This window comes from Macrobrachium nipponense, chromosome 26 (genome assembly GCF_015104395.2).
Source record: "Macrobrachium nipponense isolate FS-2020 chromosome 26, ASM1510439v2, whole genome shotgun sequence".
Taxonomy (NCBI): Eukaryota; Metazoa; Arthropoda; class Malacostraca; order Decapoda; family Palaemonidae; genus Macrobrachium; species Macrobrachium nipponense.
In genome coordinates this window covers 57,301,531-57,323,007 of record NC_087215.1, presented here as the reverse complement: position 1 = coordinate 57,323,007, position 21,477 = coordinate 57,301,531, and the positions used below count along the sequence as shown (strand labels likewise).

The 21,477-nt window shown below is 37.7% G+C and overlaps 1 protein-coding gene and 1 long non-coding RNA gene across 11 annotated transcripts in view; one reads left to right on the top strand and one right to left on the bottom strand.

Annotated features, from left to right (window-relative positions):
• The window catches only part of LOC135200299 (uncharacterized), a 444,923-nt gene that overhangs the window by 359,840 nt on the left and 63,606 nt on the right, over nt 1-21,477 (bottom strand). The gene's annotated exons all lie outside the window — the stretch shown is intronic.
• Nucleotides 1-21,477, top strand: part of LOC135200298 (paired box protein Pax-6-like) — a 208,736-nt gene that overhangs the window by 140,683 nt on the left and 46,576 nt on the right. For 6 of the 9 annotated variants that reach the window (XM_064228834.1, XM_064228833.1, XM_064228831.1 and 3 more), the window contains one exon: nt 4,335-4,373. The exons of the other annotated variants lie outside the window; for them this stretch is intronic. In XM_064228834.1, coding sequence (XP_064084904.1) covers nt 4,335-4,373 — 39 coding nt within the window. The remainder of the gene's footprint in view (nt 1-4,334; nt 4,374-21,477) is intronic. 9 annotated transcript variants of the gene reach the window in all.

Sequence of the window (21,477 nt, the reverse complement as noted above, 5' to 3'; positions counted from 1 at the left end):
GAAATGAAGCTCGTGTGACTACACGAGCAACATTAATAGCCGCACAGTATCCAAACATGCTAAAAAAAAAAAAAAAAAAAAAATCGTCCGTGTGACATCGCTTAAGTATTCTATCGCTAGTTTTTTTGTGAAAGTTGGCACTGGGTTCCGTCCATAATGTAGGTGTTTCTACATCCTACAGAGGTTACACAGTACAGGATACGGTCATATCACGCAATTTTCAGTCAGCAAGGCAGCCACTGTAGTGAGACAAGCCTTTTCGCCAGTTAATGTCATCTCTTCAATGTATCAGTCGAATACAAGTGGCAGAGAGGTCGATAATTGAAACACATCTGATTGCTATAAGAGGCAATCTAATTATTAGAGTTACACGGATCTGCGTCCATCGCTCGCAATGTAAAATGGGATTATCTCTACAAGGGCTTATTACAAGAGGGTGCGACGGTGATGGGCGATTCTAATATGATGGTCAGAACTGATGGCTATTTTTGCTTATCTCTGTTTAAACATACTTTATTTTGTAATAGAAAATATTAAAAAAAATTCCATCGCATATCATTAAAAAGAGTCTTACATAGGCGTGAACATTCCCACGCATTATAACCATGACACTGCATATGTAACCGGTTCGCATGGACATTTGGGAGTAAATCAACAAGTAACTGGCGCAGAGCTGAATAAATGAATTAAACAGGCAATAAGTGAAGGTAGCAATATCTTTGCAAGCGTGGGTGTATCGAAGGCCGAAATTTAAAAACATGAAGCGTTTGTTGTGGAAAAAAATAGAAATATAACATGAACAATTTTAGCATTAACAGTCCTCGAGGTAAGATGAAATTGCAAATATGAAGGGTAAAAAGGAAGTTTATCCTAAAAAATTGAAAATGTGGCTTGATTGAAAAGAGAAGCCTATATTGCGGAGATCAGGACATATGGAAACAACTACAGAATAATAATTCGAATGTTTAGATGATGAAGAGAATAGTTGTAAAATACAAGAGTGTACTAATTAAAGTAGCAGTGGGTGTGGTTTTACTCACTGAAGACAAGTGTACGTGAAGTTGTCTCAGCAATTGAACTGCAATCATGAATGGACCACACAGAACTTGCACGAGATAGGTAGATGGATTCATGAGAATTTGTGTCTGATGGGGAGCGGAACTTCGAATTCCCAGTTAACCGCTAGCCCAAGAAAACGGAACGGCTCACATTGCTCCGGATATATCGTTCATTAAAATACATAATAGTCTTCTTGCTACCAAAATCTTCTGATATATTAGTTGAGTGATAAACCGGCTGAAAATCTTGAGACGCAAGGAATGATAACAAAAGGAGGTTGCCAAAACTCATAGAGAAAAGGCAGAATTCTGATTGAAACCCAGAAGCAACGAGACGAAAAACAAAGAAACGGGATTTTACTTTCCTCCTCTCCCTCTGTCTTCCTCCCATAGACGTCTTGATCTTCGCCGCCGAATGGTAATTCCTTTTATCCTGGTGCAGAAGAGTTCCTCTTCGCCTTCTTTAGCGTCCCCCTCTCATTCCCCACTGGACCTCTCGCTCTTCCTCTCCCCCCCCCCCCATCCCCCCACCCCCATCCCCGTCCAATAAGACTTTGGGGCGGAAACAGAGCAAACGACTGCTAGAGGGGGAGGGGAGGGTGAGGGAGCGACAAAAAGGGGAGATGCAGCCAACCCACTCTAACCTTTGACCAGTGCCTTGACCAGTTCAATTTGAGCTGGGGGACGACGGCTTGACTTGAGGGCACTTGACAGATATCAAAAGGTTAACCTGACAGGGCCAGATTCGCCCAGACATCAAACCGCGCGGCTTCGACGAGTGGGGACGTTTCGGGACGGAAATGGGACATCAAAGGCTCCATTTCTTAAATAATCGGAAAGCCCGACTTGAAGAGAACCATTCGAGCTGCCCTCGGACGTCAAGATTGCAACCAGGATGGGTCAGAAGAGGTCCACTTTTAATCGTTCGCTTCTCGTCTCGTTTCTCCCCCCCCCCCTACCCCGTCCCCCCGCGAAACAATAGCAATTAGGCAAGATTTCAAAATTGGACCGCCAGTGTAAATTGTAACTCCGTCATTAGAACTAATCTTCTGAAAAATAAACACCATGGAGGAGAGACTTTCAACAAGCACCGAGCATAAGAATCCCAAGCCCTTTTAATCAATATGAAATAATCTAACCGAACCTGAGATATAAATTATTTGTAAAGCACATTGCCTGCAGGACCAAGGGAAACTTGAATAGAAATATGGGTAACACACAATATCTGTCGTTCATATATGGAAAAATCATCGTAACTGAATTCAGAACACTGGTATTACAAACTCGAGCTCAAATTATTTGAAAGCAAATGAACATAATGCACCTTAAATTTCAAATGCTTTCAATCACCCCCGGCTTCATAATATGGCTGAAGCTCATATATTTCAAACCAAAGCAAGTGATTAACTGAAACATTTCCCACCACACCAATTATTTTAACTAGACTACAAATAAATTTTTTGTTCAATGGCAAGTGTGAAACAAAACATAATTAATAGCTGATATCAAAAGCTCCAAAATTCTCTGTCCAAAATGAGGCCTATTCGCGGTGTTTCTCACATGACGTAAAATTGTATTTGGTCGAATTTAGCTTAATGAACGTTTGCGTAATAATGACGAGTTAATATTTCACGCATCAATAAAAATGCACAAAATCATACACTTGAATACAATGCCAAATCTGATCACAAAGTTAGTATGTAACATAAGAGGTTCCAAAGGATGCCTATGCAATATTAGTAACGGCAACAATAGAATAGTAGTAGTATTGGTGATGGTGGTGGTGGTAGTAGTAGTCGTGGTGGTAGCAGCAGTAGAATTAGAGCAGCAGTAGTAGCAATAAATATTATGGAAGCCTCAAACAGTAACAAAACCAATGGTTATGAAATTAAGGCGAAATCTATTATTATGAGTCCAGTTTTGAGTGTGAACAGAACTCTACTTCAATGACTATATCGACCCCTAAGTTTTATGGATTCAAACAATACGTAATATACAGTCTCCAACCATCTAAATTCATGCGTACATGTTAAAAATGTAACTAGAAAGCGATAAGACTGCATACCTCTGTCTGTCTACGTATGCCTCAAACCTAATCCAAAGTAAAAAATAAATAAATAAATAAAATAAAATAAAAACAAAATAAAATAAAAAGTATGGACCGCTTCCAGATAAACATCAAAATTCATTGTACTCTTCCTTGGCCAATGGCCCCCATTTCAGCAAATTACATCGAAATCTATAGATGATATTTTGAGACACGTTGAGGATTGCCAGATAGACATGTGAACATATAGCCTCTAATAAAAACACGTTATGTGTACGTCTTGCGAGTACAAATACAGACAATATACTTTGATATAGCACTAGACAATTCGTACACAGACACCTAAATCATCTCACAATATTATAGAATAATTCACGGGCACAAACCGTTAATGAAAATTTAGCATATACATAAATGCAAAAGGATGCGAAAGATGTTATGTTTCAAAGCAAATGAGTAACACCAAACTATTTCTTATCTTGAAAAGAACTAATTTGGTGTTATTCATCAGTTTTATCTAAAAAAAAAATATTCGTGAAAATATCCTATTTTAGGATGTCATTACAGATCGGCCTCCCACCTCTCTCTCTCTCTCTCTCTCTCTCTCTCTCTCTCTCTCTCTCTCTCTCTCTCTCTCTTTCGTTTTTATTCGAATGAATTGTAAATATTACTCCTATGTAAATGCCTCCCCCAATAAAAATGTCTTCCATCTCCAGTGACAAAATCATTCCAAATGTGGAATGTTCCCTCTCATTCTTCGTCTCTACTTTTGGAAATTCTATATATTACTGAAACAATGATCATCCACTTCTTTTCGAACAAACTAGATCAACAATTTTTACTTCAGTATCTTCTTTTTAATGAGGTAATAACTTTTACGATCAATTTCAACAACAGTATATCATCGACAATTAACTATCAAATCTACTTACTTTTTGGATTAAAACCATTGTTAGATAGCATTCATTAAAAAGACACAATTTCTGCGAATAGAAGTCAACACCTATTGATATACCTTTATTCAAACCATTCTCAAGCATTATTAGATAACATTACTTATCAATTACATAATATCTAGCCAGAGGAAGTCATTCATTTATAATTTAAAGTAAATGCATTTTGCCAGTAACATATACTAAATGACGTCAAAATTATCCATCTTGTACATTTATCAAGTCAGTTTATGTACCGGAAACTCCTATTCATGGGCTTTCAAATTTCGCTTTCAGAACGCCAACATGGAGAACGGGACTCTTACGCTTCCACCTGTGAGTCTACAACACGTTCATTCTTTTTTAACTATAGTCGGTTTTTCATTCCATCTATTATTTCGTTTTTTTTTTTATTCAATATTCATTTTTTTGAGCTGATGATAAATCTCCGCAGCCGATATCGATGAAGCGTCTATTTCAATTATGACAGACAGATTTACTTGAAGTGTGGCCCCTGTTGTGTGGCAGCACATGATCTTCCCCCAATCACGATTTGGTTAAGTGATACCGGCTGCCGATATTTACCGTCGTCCGCTCCAAAAATAAATTATGGGGGGTGGGAGTCACTAAACACCATGAAAGGAAATCCCAAGACTGACAGTCTAGTGTGAGACTCATTTTCTCGCCGAATATTGTTTGCATGGCTTTACAACGTCTCTATAGACACTCGACAGCAGTTCAGGTTCTGAACGCTTTTTTATGCATTTACTAAAAGCATGAAAATGGTTCTTTTTTCTATTTCTAAAGACCTTTCTGCTGGACTATTCCTTCACCGTCGTCTTTATAGTGACATTCACTAATCTACCTCCTCTTCTATCATAGCATTTATCGATGATGCAATCCGGCATACATACTGCGGTTATACCTGATCCATCCCCCTTTGAATTAATGCCGTACAACACCGAACACCCATTATATCATAAGTCGGCACTAATTTTAAAAGCCTTTAAAGTTTAAATGGCTGCACCTATTTCTCTAAATAATGACGATTTACAATATCTTTTACCTACTGACATTTTGGATGACGTATCGCTGTTTAGACTAGCCTATGAGAAATAGCATGATCCATGTTCCTGCATGTTAAAGTAAAAAGCATACAATTCATTCGGGAATTTGGGATATCAGTATTTCACTTGATTAGATTGTGATCAAATGGAAATTTCGAGAAAAAGATAGGAAAAGGTGACGTAAGCTCTCCTAAGCACTTACGGGTTACATAGACAGGCGTCCATATTTCCAAACTCCCTCCCCGCCGGCCTCCCCCCTCCCCACTAAACAACCTTCAAGAAACCACATAAATATTTAAGGCGCTACGACTTCAGAGACTTCCCTCCTTCCTCTATAACTTTAACATATACATATAAGTATATGTAGTGAGAAAATTTCCTTTTTCGTTAACCCGCGGGTGACCTCTAAATTCAATTAGCTTTAAAGTGACCCACTTCCTTTCACTGTGTCCTTACTGACTGAATGGCTCCATCGAGCATTACTGCCCATGGTGTGCGCCAAGGTTATGCTGTTTAATACCATACTAACAGTTTTATAATTATCTTCATTTAAAAAAATACACAATGTTGGAGAGTAAAGGAGCGAAAATGACCTTTTCGTGAAAAACGGAAGTTGGAAGACCTGAACTTGGTGAGAAAATTCTCTAATGTTTTTTTTTTTTATTAATTCTCAACACCTGCAAACCTTGCACGCGACTATCAATCATTATATATATATATAAGAGAGAGAGAGAGAGAGAGAGAGAGAGAGAGAGAGAGAGAGTTATTATTATTACTATTCAATAGATGAAAAGTACTCATATGGAACAAGCCCACAAACGGGGCCACATACTTGAAATTCAAGTTTCCAAAGAATGTGGTGTTCATTAGCAGGAGGTAAGAGGAAGTAAATGGAAATAAAAAAAGAAGAAGGTACCACTTATCAAAAATAAAAAGAATAAAACGATAAATTAATAAACAGGAAAATTGTGACACAGAGGGACAGACAATAAGATTAAAGTACTCGGAACTCGTGCGACGAAAAGTAGAGAAGTTAGACGGCGCAACACAAATGTACAAGCTAAAAATAAACCAGAGAGCGACTTTGAAGGCCATACTAGTGCTCCGTCGGCATCAGACAGAGAGCCAGCAGATGTTCGCTTGCTTTTCTTTTATGCGTTGATGTGTGCTCAGACGCTTAGCCATCGCTCGATTATTTATCTTGGCTTTATGGTTCCTCGGCTCTCCCCAACCCGCTCCTTTCTTTTCTTTTCTCTCCTTTTCTTTTCTTTCCTCTGTTCTTTTCCTCCTCGTTTTCTTTCGTTTTTTCCTCCTTTCTGTCTTCGCTGTTGACTATAATTCACGACAATAAAAGTAAATCTCGCGCTCGTGCGGCTTAGCAGTTGGTAAACACTCCTTCAGTAAGTGGCCTCAACTCAAGGCTTCCATATGAAAACCTTTCATGGCTTTTACAAGTATCCATCTACTTACAAATAAATACAATGACTAGAACATATCAAATAGGGTATATATGGACGTCTGTTCGTATATCTACTCAGAGAGAGAGAGAGAGAGAGAGAATTACTCCGCTAAAGCTCAAAAAAAAAAAAAAAAAAAAAAAAAAACGCGCAAAGTCCTGAACTGACAAAAAGTAATGCCAAGTAATAGCCGATAACATTACCTCTGAAACCATAACAATTACACGTGAAGAATGACTGAATAAATAGCGGAGTCCCATGCATAACCACTGTTATTGATTCTCAGTCAAAGAGTGTCACAAACAATTGATACATAAATCGAGAAGAAAGTCAACACAAACATCAAGATATGGTTATACTCTCTTAGTCACGAGGTAATTGCCTGGAAATAATTTCCTCACTCCAGGGTCTTGGAACCGGTTTCCTGGAAACCTTAGATGTGAGCGCGTGTCTTTCTTTTGACGTTCAAGTTGCTCAGGTAAGCAATGGAACTTGTTCCCAATAACTAAATCTCCTTTAAGGGTGATTCGTACCGGATGACCCCATGTACACGGGCAGCCAAGAGCCGGCATATCACGACACATTGCACCATCTTGATTAGAAATTAACTTTTTGATAAAATGTGGTTCGGATTCCACAATACGCTGTAGGTCCCGTTGCTAGGTAACCATTTGGTTCCTAGCCACGCAAAAATATCTAATCCTTAGAGCCAGCCCTAGGAGAGCTGTTAATCTGTTCAGTAGTCTGGTTAAACTAAGATAAACTTAACTTTAACATTGCACCATTTGTATTTTAAAAAACCCTAACATCCCTGTAACACCACCATGAATCGTCCACAACCTTCCAATAATTAGAAAGCTTTTATATGCAGCTTGCGCTGCAATACGTGCAGATCTGGACCTGATACAGATAACCAGGCAAACTTCGATATCTGTAGCGCTCAACGGCGACCCCACCATTACGCTGCCTCTAAATTCCCCCTCCTCTTCCCCACAACAAACACAAACAGTAAAAAAAAAAAAAAAAAAAAAAAAAAAAAAAAAAAAAAAAAAAAAAAAAAAGGAATAAAGTCATATGAAAAGAAGAGTAAACAAACCGCTCAAATAAACGCTAAGGCACACACACACACACACACACACAGGTGTGGTCGTCGTGGCAGTGAGGCAATTAATGGGTCAATGAATTTGATAAAAGGTCTTTCTACTTATTCTTTGCCTCAGACGTCCCTCCCTTCTTCAGTAGCCAAGAGGATTAGCCTCTTGATATATTGTTAGATTTCGGAGAGATCAAACGAAAGAGATGAGGAACTCTTGTAGGCTCATTCCTTTTTTTTTTCTTTTTTTTCCCCTAAAAGAAGAATAACTTGAGTTTGTTCTTGCCCGTTCTGTACAAATCGGGATGACAAACCTTTTTTACAACTCTTCTTCAATAATCAAAAAGACAAACACACATTACCTTCCTCAATTTGGGTTCTCCCTGATTGAAAATATAAAGGAATGATGTATCATTTCGTATTCTCCAGTTCTACCGGGCTTCAGCTCTCGGCACCAATATATATATATATATATATTATAATATATATATATATATATATATATATATATATATATATATATTAATATATATATATACATATATATATATATATATATATATATATATTATATATATATATATATATATATATTCAATGTAGCACCAAAGTCCACGTGCTTGGGAATATCATAAAATCCACGTAAGAAAGCGAGTGAAAAACGGGACTTGGAAAAGTACTTTTGTATGTTCTACGTTTTCAAGTTCTCACTAAGTAACAGCATAGTTTACAGAGCTTTATATACAAAATTAAGCAGTGGTGGGCGGAGTTACAGTTTCTTGAATCGGGTAGCATGTTCTCCAATCAGAGAGGACAAGGAAAGAGGAACAAGAGATCATCCAGTCCGAAGGTTAAAGATCCTAGTGCACATGAATGGATTTTATCACATGGCCGAGTTTCATATGCAAGCATTAAGCTACAAGTTCTTTAATGTCCAATGCGCCCTACTTTGGAAATAATATATTTTCATATATGTTAAACGAAGAGGAATTTTTTAGTTGATAATAAGTTCGTCTTTTTGAGGGTACTTATTACCAATGAAAAAATTCCCTTCACTTTATGAGAAAAAGTATAATTTCCGAGGTAGGGCGAATTGGATATTAAAGGACATTTGTAGCTTAGCGTTGTATACGAAATATTAATTATAATTATATATATATATAATATATATATATATATATATTTAGAGATATAGATATATTTGTATATGAATATATAGATAGACATATTATTATGATATATATATATATATGTGTGTGTCCTCGCGCGTATGCATATGTATGCGAACGCCCTTGTGTTGCCTTCCGTCTATGTTGGCACCGAAGAGAGGTGACAGAGCGAGTAAATTGGGACATCTACTTGCGTGTGGCTAAACGGCAATGTCGAAGCAGCAAAAACGGGAATACCTTTAAACCAATAAGAGAAGCCGGAGGAAGTTCTGTGACACTAAGAGGCTTTTCTTGATCTTTTTTTCTGCTTTACTGAACGTCGTCATAAACGACCGAACACAAATGGGATGTGTGCGTATGATTCTCCCGGACCCATAAAATTATGAAGGAAGCGTTTTTTTTTTATTTGTAACAATAAATCAAAGTGGATCTTGTTTGTTCTTCCCCGGGTAACAGCAGGGGAGATATGACACAGCCACCCTCCTCCTGCAAACCAGTTTGTCCAGTAGGTAGGGGAACGAGAGAGTAGCCGAGACATACACCCTTCTCCTGCAAACCTGTTGGTCCGCCCCGAATGGGAGTGGGGGCAGTAGGGTAGAGGAGAGAGCAGCACCTAGTTCCAGCCTGCTCCAAGCTTGTTTGTAAGGAAAAGCTATAAAATCTATAAAATCAAATGTATATTGATAAGTAATTGACAAGTCTGAAAAGGGAAACTGTCTGCTCTTTATTAAGACTTCGATTACTGACGCACAATTCAGATAAGAATGTTTAACCTGTAAAATAGTACACAAAATTTTCATATTGCCGAATAACTGGAAAATTCGAGCCATAATGTCAAGACCGTATACCTGAGAGAGAGAGAGAGAGAGAGAGAGAGAGAGAGAGAGAGAATGCTGATGACCTTCATTTTTATTTTTTATTACTCAGCGAGGTGTAAGAGGTACTAATCCCTTCTTGACTAAAGAATGCCACGTTGCTTAGAAAATAAGAGAGTGCCCGCGAAGGACTAACGTTCCGTACAAGCTCCCAGGTAAGACAATAACACAAAATAAGTAGGAATTACTTGAGCGATTATTTCTCATTAGAAAGAAGACGATATTCAAATGACTTCCACCCAAAGCGGGAGAAAGAAAGAAAACACCAACTTAGCGACGAAGGTCTTCATTTCTCAATCCCCTTCTTCTCCTTATTAAAGATTCCAGCAAAGGCGACGGCAGAACTACAGAACAATTCCTCAGCAACAGTTTTCTGACTCGTCTTCCCTTCCCGTTAAGCGCGTAAGAGAAACCTTCAAGAGCTTCCACTGCCAAGGAAGGTCGCGCGAGGCTTAGTTGGCTCTCTCGTTCAATCTCGGGAGAGCTCGGAAATCCGTTCAATGACTCTCGGCCAAAATAGAAAAAAAAAAAATAAATAAAAATAGAGAAGGAGATATAATCAAGTCTGTAGAACTGATGCCTCCTAAGAGAGCATAAAAAAGAAAGGCCTGCATATAAAACTAAGAGCTCTTAGGCACACCTACGGTTCGAATCACTAACCTACCTGTGCTAGAGTAGACAGGCGAACTGAAATAATCCATCGATGTCATTAATAATGTAGAATTATTATAGAAAAGGAAACACACACATTATATATATATATTATATATATATGATATATATATATATTATATATGCAGAAGCCAGGTACTATGTCGTACCTCTAAGTAAATGGGGATACAATCCACAATGAAGTAAATTCCTCTTGTAGTTTAATCCTATACAAAGAACTATATATTTAAACTACAGAGGAATTTACTACATTGTGGATTGTATCCCCATATATATATATATATATATATATATATATATATACAGAAACGTGTATACATATCTATAATATATATACACACACACATATATAATATATATATCTATAATTAAAACATTCACACAACATTAATATACTTTTTGTAAGTACCATAGACCTACATATATTTCATATATGCATATACATTTTACACCTAAACGAACGAATGCTCATGTCCGTAATCATTAAAGAAATTTTGAGATCCTCTCCTCCTATTCTTCGTGTTCTTAACATTATCTATGAAGCCTTAATACTTGCATACATATCAAAATCTTAAACGGAACTCAAGATGGCCTTCGATTTTAACGTCTGGGTCACCTTAATGACCTCTTTTTAAGCACATAGTATTGTTCTTTGTTCTTCAGACTTATAATACTCAATTGTGCAGCCGGAATAAAACTAATCGTGAAAGTCGACATAATGAAGACACTTGTATACACACCTACTTATTCACACACAAACAAAATATATATATATATACACACATATATATATATATATAAATATATATATATATATATATATATATATATATATATATATATATTTATAGATATATATATATGTATATATATATAAAATATATAATGAGATACTCGAAATACACTAATGAAAAGAGTCAAGGACGATCAGACCGAATCTCCGGTAAGTTCAACACAGCTAAGATACCCTCGCTGTCCCTACTTATCTCCGTCTCCTCCTCCTCTTCTTCTACTTCTTCTTTTTCTTCTTCTTCATATCCCTCCATCTTTGCGGTAGGTCTCTCTCTCTCTCTCTCTCTCTCTCTCTCTCTCTCTCTCTCTCTCTCCTCAGCATTAAGATTCCATCCAGACTTCCTCGTTACTGTCGCTCCCCTCATTGGTAAAAAGACTACCTCACCCCCCTAACTCAATTACTATTCCCCCCCTGCCCCTCCTTTCTCCCCAAAAATCCTTCTCCCTCACTCAGTCACTCACTCACTCACTCCTTATAGGCGTCTTGCCATATTCCCAATTTCTTCATTTTTTTTTTTTTTTTACCGCCATCGAAGCGTCTCTAGGTTGAGAATGTTTGCCAAAGTTCAGTTCAGTGTCTCTGGGTTGAGAATGGCTGCCCAAGTTCAGTTGTGTCTAAGGATTGAGAATGGTTGCCCAAGTTCAGTTCAGTGTCTCTGGGTTGAGAATGGTTGCCCAAGTTCAGTTCAGTGTCTCTGGGTTGAGAATGGTTGCCAAAGTTCAGTTTAGTGTCTCTGGGTTGAGAATGGTTGCCAAAGTTCAGTTCAGTGTCTCTGGGTTGAGAATGGTTGCCAAAGTTCAGTTCAGTGTCTCTGGGTTGAGAATGTTTGCCAAAGTTCAGTTTAGTGTCTCTGGGTTGAGAATGGTTGCCAAAGTTCAGTTGTGTCTAAGGATTGAGAATGGTTGCCCAAGTTCAGTTCAGTGTCTCTGGGTTGAGAATGGTTGCCAAAGTTCAGTTCAATTTCTATAATAATGTTACTTTCTTATCTTGGACGCACTGATTTGGGTATTCATATCCAGTAAATATCAAAGGAAATATAACCTAGCGCTGGTATTAATCAGGTCAGGCTAGGTCAGGCCTCTGTGCATCCACAAATGCTTGTGTATCCATTTGTGTAAGCACTTACGGCACCCATGTGCATAGGTGGCAATGGCATACATGAGTGATTTTTACGTATATTGAAATTACACTTGGGCGTTATAATATCCTCGTCTTATTAAGCTAGCTTTAAATTAAACTATAGGGAAACAGGGGCATAGTACATATATTTATATGTAGTGTAATATATGAGAGAGAGAGAGAGAGAGAGAGAGAGAGAGAGAGAGAGAGAGAGAGAGAGAGAGAGAGAGAGAGATATTCTTTCCATTTTCAGTACATTTGCATAAAGCAATCTCCAATTAACACATAACATGCTGCGAAAAAAATGAACTTCGACAACCATGCGTAATGTTTCTTTCAGTAAAAACAAAGATATCATCTTTCATCACAAAATAACATGTATAACGTTAGAAGAAATATAAACAGAAGAGAATCAGATCAACGGCTATATCAAAGAGACACCTTGTTTACAATGTGTCTTTGTTTCAATGACAAGTATGACAACGAAACAAATAGCAACTACAAAGCCTTCACAAACAAATAATAAAGGGGTGAGACGAAAATGCTACAAACACACCCGTACCATGGTGGCCATCATAAAACGTGTATGAGAGTTTGTACGTGTGTGCTGTGTGTATTTGTGTACGCACGCGCGCCCCTGATGAAAGACGTAATTACTTATTGGGGAGTAAACTTACGACATAATCAAGTTACGGCGAGAGATATAGAGGGGTAGAGGAAGGAGGGGTGAGGTTAAGAAAGGAAGGAGAGAGAGAGAGAGAGAGAGAAAAGAGAGAGAGAGAGAGAGAGAGAATTTTGGTAACAATGATAATGGAGCGATGAAAAGAACACGATTTGGATGCCATAAAAACGGAGACAAGGGGACATGGCGGCGAAAAGGAAGGAGCCTGTAATCTTTGAACTGGAAATTAATGGTAGTTCATACTCCTGATATCCGTGTACTACGTATTCATAAAAAATAACGTATAAGGCTGTATTACGTAAGAGATAACTTAAAGGGCAATATAATTTAACATACACACACATTATATATACATATAATATAATATATATATATATATATATATAATATATATATATATATATATATATATATATATATATATATATGCAAATATGGGAAAACGGACAGAAGCAGCGGATTAGGTACCTAATAGCTGAACAAATGTGGGCGTCGCAATTGAGGCTACAAAGGATATGAAAAAGAAAAAGACAACCACCCTTTTACAGCCAATCCTCCTGGAAGCAAAATGGGAAATATACTATAAACAGAGACAATGAAAGAAATATAATTCAGTGAACTGAACGATATGAATAATAAAAGAAAACCATCAGAGAGAGAGAGAGAGAGAGAGAGAGAGAGAGAGAGAGAGAGAGAGAGAGAGAGAGAGATAAAAATCAGAAAAACATCGCTTCTTGTTGATAAATGACAGTACTTTGTGGTCACTGATTAAATTACCGACTACATTGTTGTCGGATGTACGGAGCGGGCTGGCGTTGAAGTTTCAATTATGAATGATTGATATTGTGATATGATTTTTACCTCCCTCCCTCATCCCCCTTCCCCACCTCCTTTCCCACACACAAGCCCTACCACCGACATGACATTACCCCCTGCAACCCTGGGACTCCATAGACCTCCGGCTTCCTGATACCCATGCACATGCCATACGGTGTATGAACGTTATCATCCAGGATTTTTGCTTTTCCCTTTTTTTTTTATAACTATCGTTTTTCGAAAAATGCTTTCTTTAGTCGTTTCATACTTTGTTTTCTCTTTTTATTCTCTACCCAATCTTTATCCTTTAGCAATTTCCTAATGTTTTATCCAAAGGTTACGTTTGTTTTAAAAGTAACTTCCCGTTCGTTAGTTCTCTTCTGAACATATTTTTTCTCTAAAACATGGTCGTGCCAATGTCGCTACAACGTAATCCGTGTTATTATGAAAAGGTTATATGGTTCTGGTACATATTAAGCTGCCTTGATTATTTACTTTAAAAAAGAATGTCTCTAATGTTAGAGAAAAGAGCATTTTGACGTAGTAAAAACCCTCACGTAGCCACTACTTTAGGTATATTTTCAATCAAAGACTTGCCGGCATTAAAGATGATTTGCCAAATCGACTCTATAAATAAAACGCTTTTTCATGAATATCATAAGATGAGTGATAAAGCTTTTATTATAAATAAATCGAGTAACATATCAAAGAAATTCTTAGTCTTCGTAATACGGTAAAAATAAAATATAATTTATATATAGGATTCCTATGATGAACTTTCCAGCACCGCAAGTCCTTCAGTGAAATATAGTCCAATCACTCAATTTATATTAAGAACCGTTATCAGTGAGATCATAATCTTATATACACAAGGGGAAAACATAGATGAAGAACAGAATTCCACAGCCTGAAAGTGAAGGGTATGAAGAACTGATGGAACTCGTAAAACCTCGAGATGGCAACAGTGGCTGTAGGATTTTGCGTCTAAGACAAATTAAACATACACGGATTCATACGAATTGTATTAAAATGTTATGGAGAAAAGTCAACATTAGCCGTCAAAGAACATAGAAAATACTCTGTCAGTTATTTATGTACAAACACAGTTCCGTACGTAGGTACACACTAAGTCAACATTCTTCCAAATTACAAAATATAAAATAATATATATAGATATATATATAATATATATTATATATAATATCATATAATAATATATCTGCATTATTTTTACTCGCCTTTTTATTCTGGAAAAGAAGCATTTAATCCTTTTATATAGTACATACTGATACTTTTTTTCTTTACATAATTACGGACCGACGTCTGATATACTTACATTTCCGTAACATATAAGCATAGAGTTGTGTATAAGCATGTTAATGCAGGTACACACACACACACACACACACACACACACACACACCCACATATATATATATATATGTGTGTGTGTGTATATATATACACACATACTTGTTTATGTAATTATATTAAAATTCCTTTTCATAAATTTCATCTCCATGTTGTATCTGCCGAGTATACAAATTAAGCAATACATCTTATGCAAAATATAACTGCACCAAAAGTCGTAATCCGCTTTATGCAACAACAAAATCAATCTCAGCAAAACGTACCATACGAAAGAATGTAACGTTTTATTCGGCTGAATAAAAAAATGAAATACATTTTCATAATAAGCAGAGGCTGGACTTTCTAATTATTCACTCGCACTTCGGAAATAATTTCCCTGCATATATCAAATGGTTGCAGTGCGCTTAACGGTGCATTAATTATAGCAATAATAATAATAAAATGTCTTACTAAAATCGTCACATATTCATGATTATTACTACAGAGAGAGAGAGAGAGAGCGGAGAGGAGAGAGAGAGAGAGAGAGAGAGAGAGAGAGAGAGAGAGAATGTGTTTATGGATTCTGGGAGTGACATCTTTACCCCTCCTTATTTTGTCATCGATAAAATAGCGTTGCTTCCGCGCTGATGCAGTAGTTGCGTAGTCCCCTTTTTTTACGCTATTGTCTTGGTGACTCCTTGCGTAGATTGATGAGTGGGATTGTAGAGAACTTACGGGACATTAGACGCGCCTCTCAACGCGATACCATCAATACCGGAGCGGGATTTATTACCGCCTTCTATTCCCTATCTATACGTCTTCGCCATACTATTCCTGGCTGCGTGTCTACTCGAAGCGGCTTCGTTTGCCACGCTGATGATTTCATTTTTATCTATTTTGCAAGTAGCATTTTTGGCGAGGTGTCAAATCAGCGAAAGAATTTCGGTAACCAGCAACTCAGGCGGCAGGATGAGCCGGCCCCCTATTGGCGGGAGGGACGGGTGGATCCATCATTTTGTCCCCAGTCTCGGCAACCCCCTCCAGTCACTTGCTGTCTGCTCTCCGTGAGTGATGGCCGGCCTATAACCACTCCAACACAAAATTATTATTATTTTTTTTCGTATATTATGTCACAAATTTACTGCAGCGTCGTCGAGTTATGCGACGAGAAGGGGGTTGAGATGCTTCGTACGAGGCGGTAATCTGAGTTTATGACCCGCGCCCTCTCTGCTCGTAAAACATAATCCATTTGTTATTATTTCGTCTGTTACAACGCGTGTAAATACCTTACATTATTATGGTATTATATAAAGTGTATCACAGACCTGTTTCCAATATCCTAAAATACGATAGTACATCGATACATCAATTATATAATCTATATCGAATTCGTTAATAAAATTTTTTTTAGCAAATCTGAAAGGAGACACAATCCCCTTCCATGAATGTCTACGGGAGAGAATTGCCAGATTTCACTTACTCGGCTCTGCGCACATTACCATATGGGTTGCAGTGTAGGCGAACGCATCGGTCTTTTCAAACTTCAAACTTTAATTACTTGAACGTCAACGTACTACCTCTTATTTATCATTCTTTATCCTAAGTTGCTTTAATTATGTTGAAATATTTATTCATAGTCTTTAGGCTCAATGCCTTGGGAGTAAGTAAATATTAGATGATAACAAATTTCAACCTCTCAAAATCTTAAAACCCCACACTACAAAGGAAGCCAAACAAGATCGGAAAGAATAATAAATCTGATGTGTTTCCTCATATTGAAACAAATAACAATTTCTCTCCACCATCAGCCAAAACTAAAAAAGAAACTGACAGCCGCACTTGCAACCACTGTGACCTGCCTAGTCAACCCTCTAGCAACTGAAATACTCGTGCGAGTCATTTCGCAGCTCCGGTCATCAGTATGCCAGTCTGTTGTTGCGAGGGTCATTGAAATGCAAGACTAGCCACGACGCTTGGCCACTAAAAAGCAAGTCAAGTCACGCCTCTTCGCCATTGAAATGCAAGTCCAGGATTAGAGAGGTAAAAGAATGAATCCCATCTACATGTAAATAGCAGCAGGTTGAACTGTGTACCTATGCAGGTCGCAGTGACCACCCCGGGAATAAAAAGTGCGGCGAAATCGCCACTGACGACGGCACCTGCGCAAAACGGGGTCATTATGGATCTCCCTTTGAGCCTGTATAAACAAAAGCGAAGCTTTTTTCTACCGAAAGCTTAAAGCGGCCTGCGACGCAGAAGCCAATAAATCGGGCAACAACTACCAATTAAATACGGACAAATCAAATTCATAATGGTGGCCCACTGTGAAAATGGACTCTACATCAATACTTAATAATCAGATACGGACTAATTAAAATTATATTGGAAAATATACGTACATGTACATCAAAGACAACCCTTGTGATGTCCAGATAATGAAAATAGGCTGAAATGCCGTTCACAGACATTACAACCCAATTATGTGTAATTTGGTGATAGTCCCGAAAAAAAATCATAATAATTAAACGGAGCCTAATATCGAGCATTAATTCATTATGAATCGTGCCAATGACTGCACAGCACCTAATCTGGGAAATAATTGGGTGTATGTATGAGATATATTTATTTGTTTGTTTATTTATTTTCATGGTGGGCTGCGGCTTCACATCTATGTGAAATGGAAAAATGGTCCCTTCACAAAATTAGCGCAAAAATGCTCTCCGCTGCCAGTTAATTATAAAACCTAAATATTTTATGGTCTGTCTCGGCCCTCTGCTCCAACAGATGGATGGTGAACAGTGATCGTCCACGCCAACATTTTTTCCATCTGCATTCAATCTAAGTTGCGCTATGGGGAGCTCACACACATTTTATTCATCAAATCGAAAGTGAAATATGAACCTACAGGGACGGAAGATGAAAATCGAAGTTAAATGGAAACTCAATCAACAACAACAAAAGCAATAACAATCACAATATTTTATATACTAAGAATTTATTTTTCTTAAATAAAATTATTCAAATTAGTACTATCGGTAGCCGCTGTGGTAAAAAGGGAACAAAATAAAATATTCCATACGGTTTAAAAACTTGCATGAACTCAAAGACAAACAAACTAAAAATAAATTGATAACCCAAAGGAACCATTGTCATTGTTATAACTACTGATAGTAGTAGTGACGGTAATAATAACAGTAGTATTAATAATTAGTATTATTACAGCTAGTAGTAATAGTAGAATTATTATCATCATAATCATTATTATTATGATTCTTATTATTACTAATTATGACAAGGACCCGAAGCAATGGTAGCTATACGAATTCGACGCAGCAGGGAAGAAGGGAGGAGAAGTAAGAATAAAGAGAGAAAGAGGCGAAATCATCAAAGGTTTGAACTAACAACCATCACCTGCGAGTATCTAAACCGCTTCCCCTAACCCAACCCCCTACACACACAAACCTATTCAGCCGCCACCTAAAATATAACACCCACATTTGGAAATTGAGTTACGCATAACCATTTCATATATAAAAGAGAGGAATCCGGTCGCAAATCGAGTTTTTCGAGGCAGACGCATGTTTTTCAAATCAAAGCGGCCACCAGAGCGGAAAACCCAACCTCGGGCATACAGACCCCCCTCCCCCCAAACCAGCCCACCAAACCCACCCAAAAAAAGCTCCCCCCACAAACACATCCTCCTCTTCCTCCCCCTTACTCATCCTCTTTCTCCTCCCCCTTTACTATCTCTCTACACTTACTCATCCTCTTTCTCTACCCGTTACATCTCTCTATACTCCTACCTTTCACATATCCAACTCCCTTCATATTCCCCTAACCAAAGTAAAAGGGGGAAAGAAAGCATGATCGAAAAAAAGGGATAATGATTTCAAAAATAAAGCAAGCCGTGTCCTCCCATTACACCATCAGAACCCATCTATCCACCCCTAAAAATCATTACCCCTTCGCCAGCCAGTTTTGAATCTTCCCTAGGCACTGCCAGAGCCGTATAAAAAAAAAAACAAGGGGCGGAGGACCCCCGCCGCTACATTTCTTCTCCCGAAAACATATCCCCCATAACTTTCCCCCCTGTTCCACCCATCTATCTCTTTTCCATTACATTTCCACCTATCCCCCTTCCTCCCCAACCCCTTCAAACACGGCAATCCCATCCCTTCTCTCTCTCTCTCTCTCTCTCTCTCTCAAACCAAAAACACAGCAGCAGCAGCAGCAGCAGAAGCAGACCAACCCCCTCTCCCCTCCCCTCCCCTCCCCTCCCTGCGTTCTCCCTTTTCCCCTCAGGGCCAATCCTCCCCTCTTTCCAAACCCTGCCATCAAAGTGCATGGGGGTGGGGGGAAGGGGGCGGGCGAGAAAATTAACAATCATGGCTTACAGACGTGGCCCCATACGCCTGATTTGACCGCGGAATTCGTTTCAGAGTCATTTTTGTTGGGCTCTGATTCGTCGTATGCTCAGGGGAAAAATGTGTGTGTGAGAGAGAGAGAGGCGGAAGAGTTGACGAGAGAGAGAGAGAGAGAGATGAGAGAGAGACGAGAGAGAGAGAGAGAGAGATTCGATACCGTAGAAAGGGAAGCTGATAATTCAACACCTCATAAAATCTAAAAAAAAAAAAGAAGTCACTGAAATATAGTCAGGTACCATGACAGTAAAATACTATAAGCATGGACGGACTATACGTTTAAGTATATATATATATATATATATATATATATATATATATATATATACATATGTGTGTGTGTGTGTTTATGTATACTAAAAGAGCTTAAACAAAATGAAAAGGGATCCGTACCTAGCTCTTTCGTGAGGTATCTCATGCATACTTCTTCAGGCCACTGCGCCCTAAAGAATTTTATATTACACACACAAAAGCCTTACCTCCTTCATTCGTGCGCTGCCGTACACACATACACATGTGAACACATTATATAGTATATACACAAACATTAGATATATATGTATGTATATATATATATATATATATATATATATATATATATATATATATATATATAATTTATGGACTTCCGAGGTAACCTACTGTAAAACAGCATGCTGTTATTTTAGCAACGTAACACCTAATCTGTAAACCCATGGTATGTGTTTAATCAATATATAAACAGAAAAGAATAACAATTTCCCGAATAAAAAAGAAGGATCACAACCTTGTGTTTTTACCATTATATAAGGTTTCCGATCAATGACAATTACGCTGGTTATTTAATCTAGATATCAAGTGACTAACAAATTATGTTAGAAAAAAATAGTTGTCCCTACAGACGTACTCCGCAGCGTAGGACTTTATTATTATCAACGGTACAGGGACAAGTACTGCATTATGAATTTAGAGTTCCTGAGCTTTAATATTTTAGGAAATTGATAACTAGCCTTTTACCATCTAGGTATTTGAAGGCATATAAAATCTCGTAAGTCTATATATATATAAATATATATATATATATATATATTATATATATATATATATATATATATATATATACATAATATATGTATGTATGTATATATGTCTGTGTATATGTACATACATAGATACATACATACATACATATATATATACATATAGTATATATATATATATATATATATATATATATATACATAAACATATATATACAAGATTCTACCAAACCCGGTAAAGAAATGCGCAAGGCAAGAAGACAAACATCGAAACAGTACAACGGGTTTGGGGGAAAAAATGATGGAAGTCAAACGAAAAACGGATACAAAACAGACCCTTCCATCATCATCTCGCTACGCTGGTCAGTTATGAAGTGTTACCCTCGACACCAAGTGGAAGCGACGTCGCGCAATCTGAAGTGTTCTTCAAATGTCTTGAAACTCCCGCTTCACCACGCCCAGAAGTGTATATGCTCCGGATCCGCTATCCTTTCGAAACCGCTGAGGGATGCAGGATGCGCCTTTTCAATAACCTTGGAGAAATGTATCCTTTTTTATTTTCGTTTTCGACCCGACCTTTGTACAAACGCGATAATTGCGTGGGGATCACACGCCTCTTGTTCTCTGCTATAGAATTCGAAGATTTGGCTCTGCCGCCGAAGTTCGTATGTTATTTCTGTCTGACTGTTCAGAAAGCCAAAGGTAGAGGATAGCTTTCTTGCTCTGTCATTTCTCCCCGTCTTTTTCTCTTTTCCAAACTGTTTTCTGTTCCACGAAAAAAGTAACTTTGTGAAAAGATACGTCAAGTACTTGCATCTCGGAAAACTGCACAACTTTTTTTTTCACTATATAATTAAAATAATCGAGAGCAGGTCATGTCGTCTGCCTAACTGCTACGAAAAGTGTA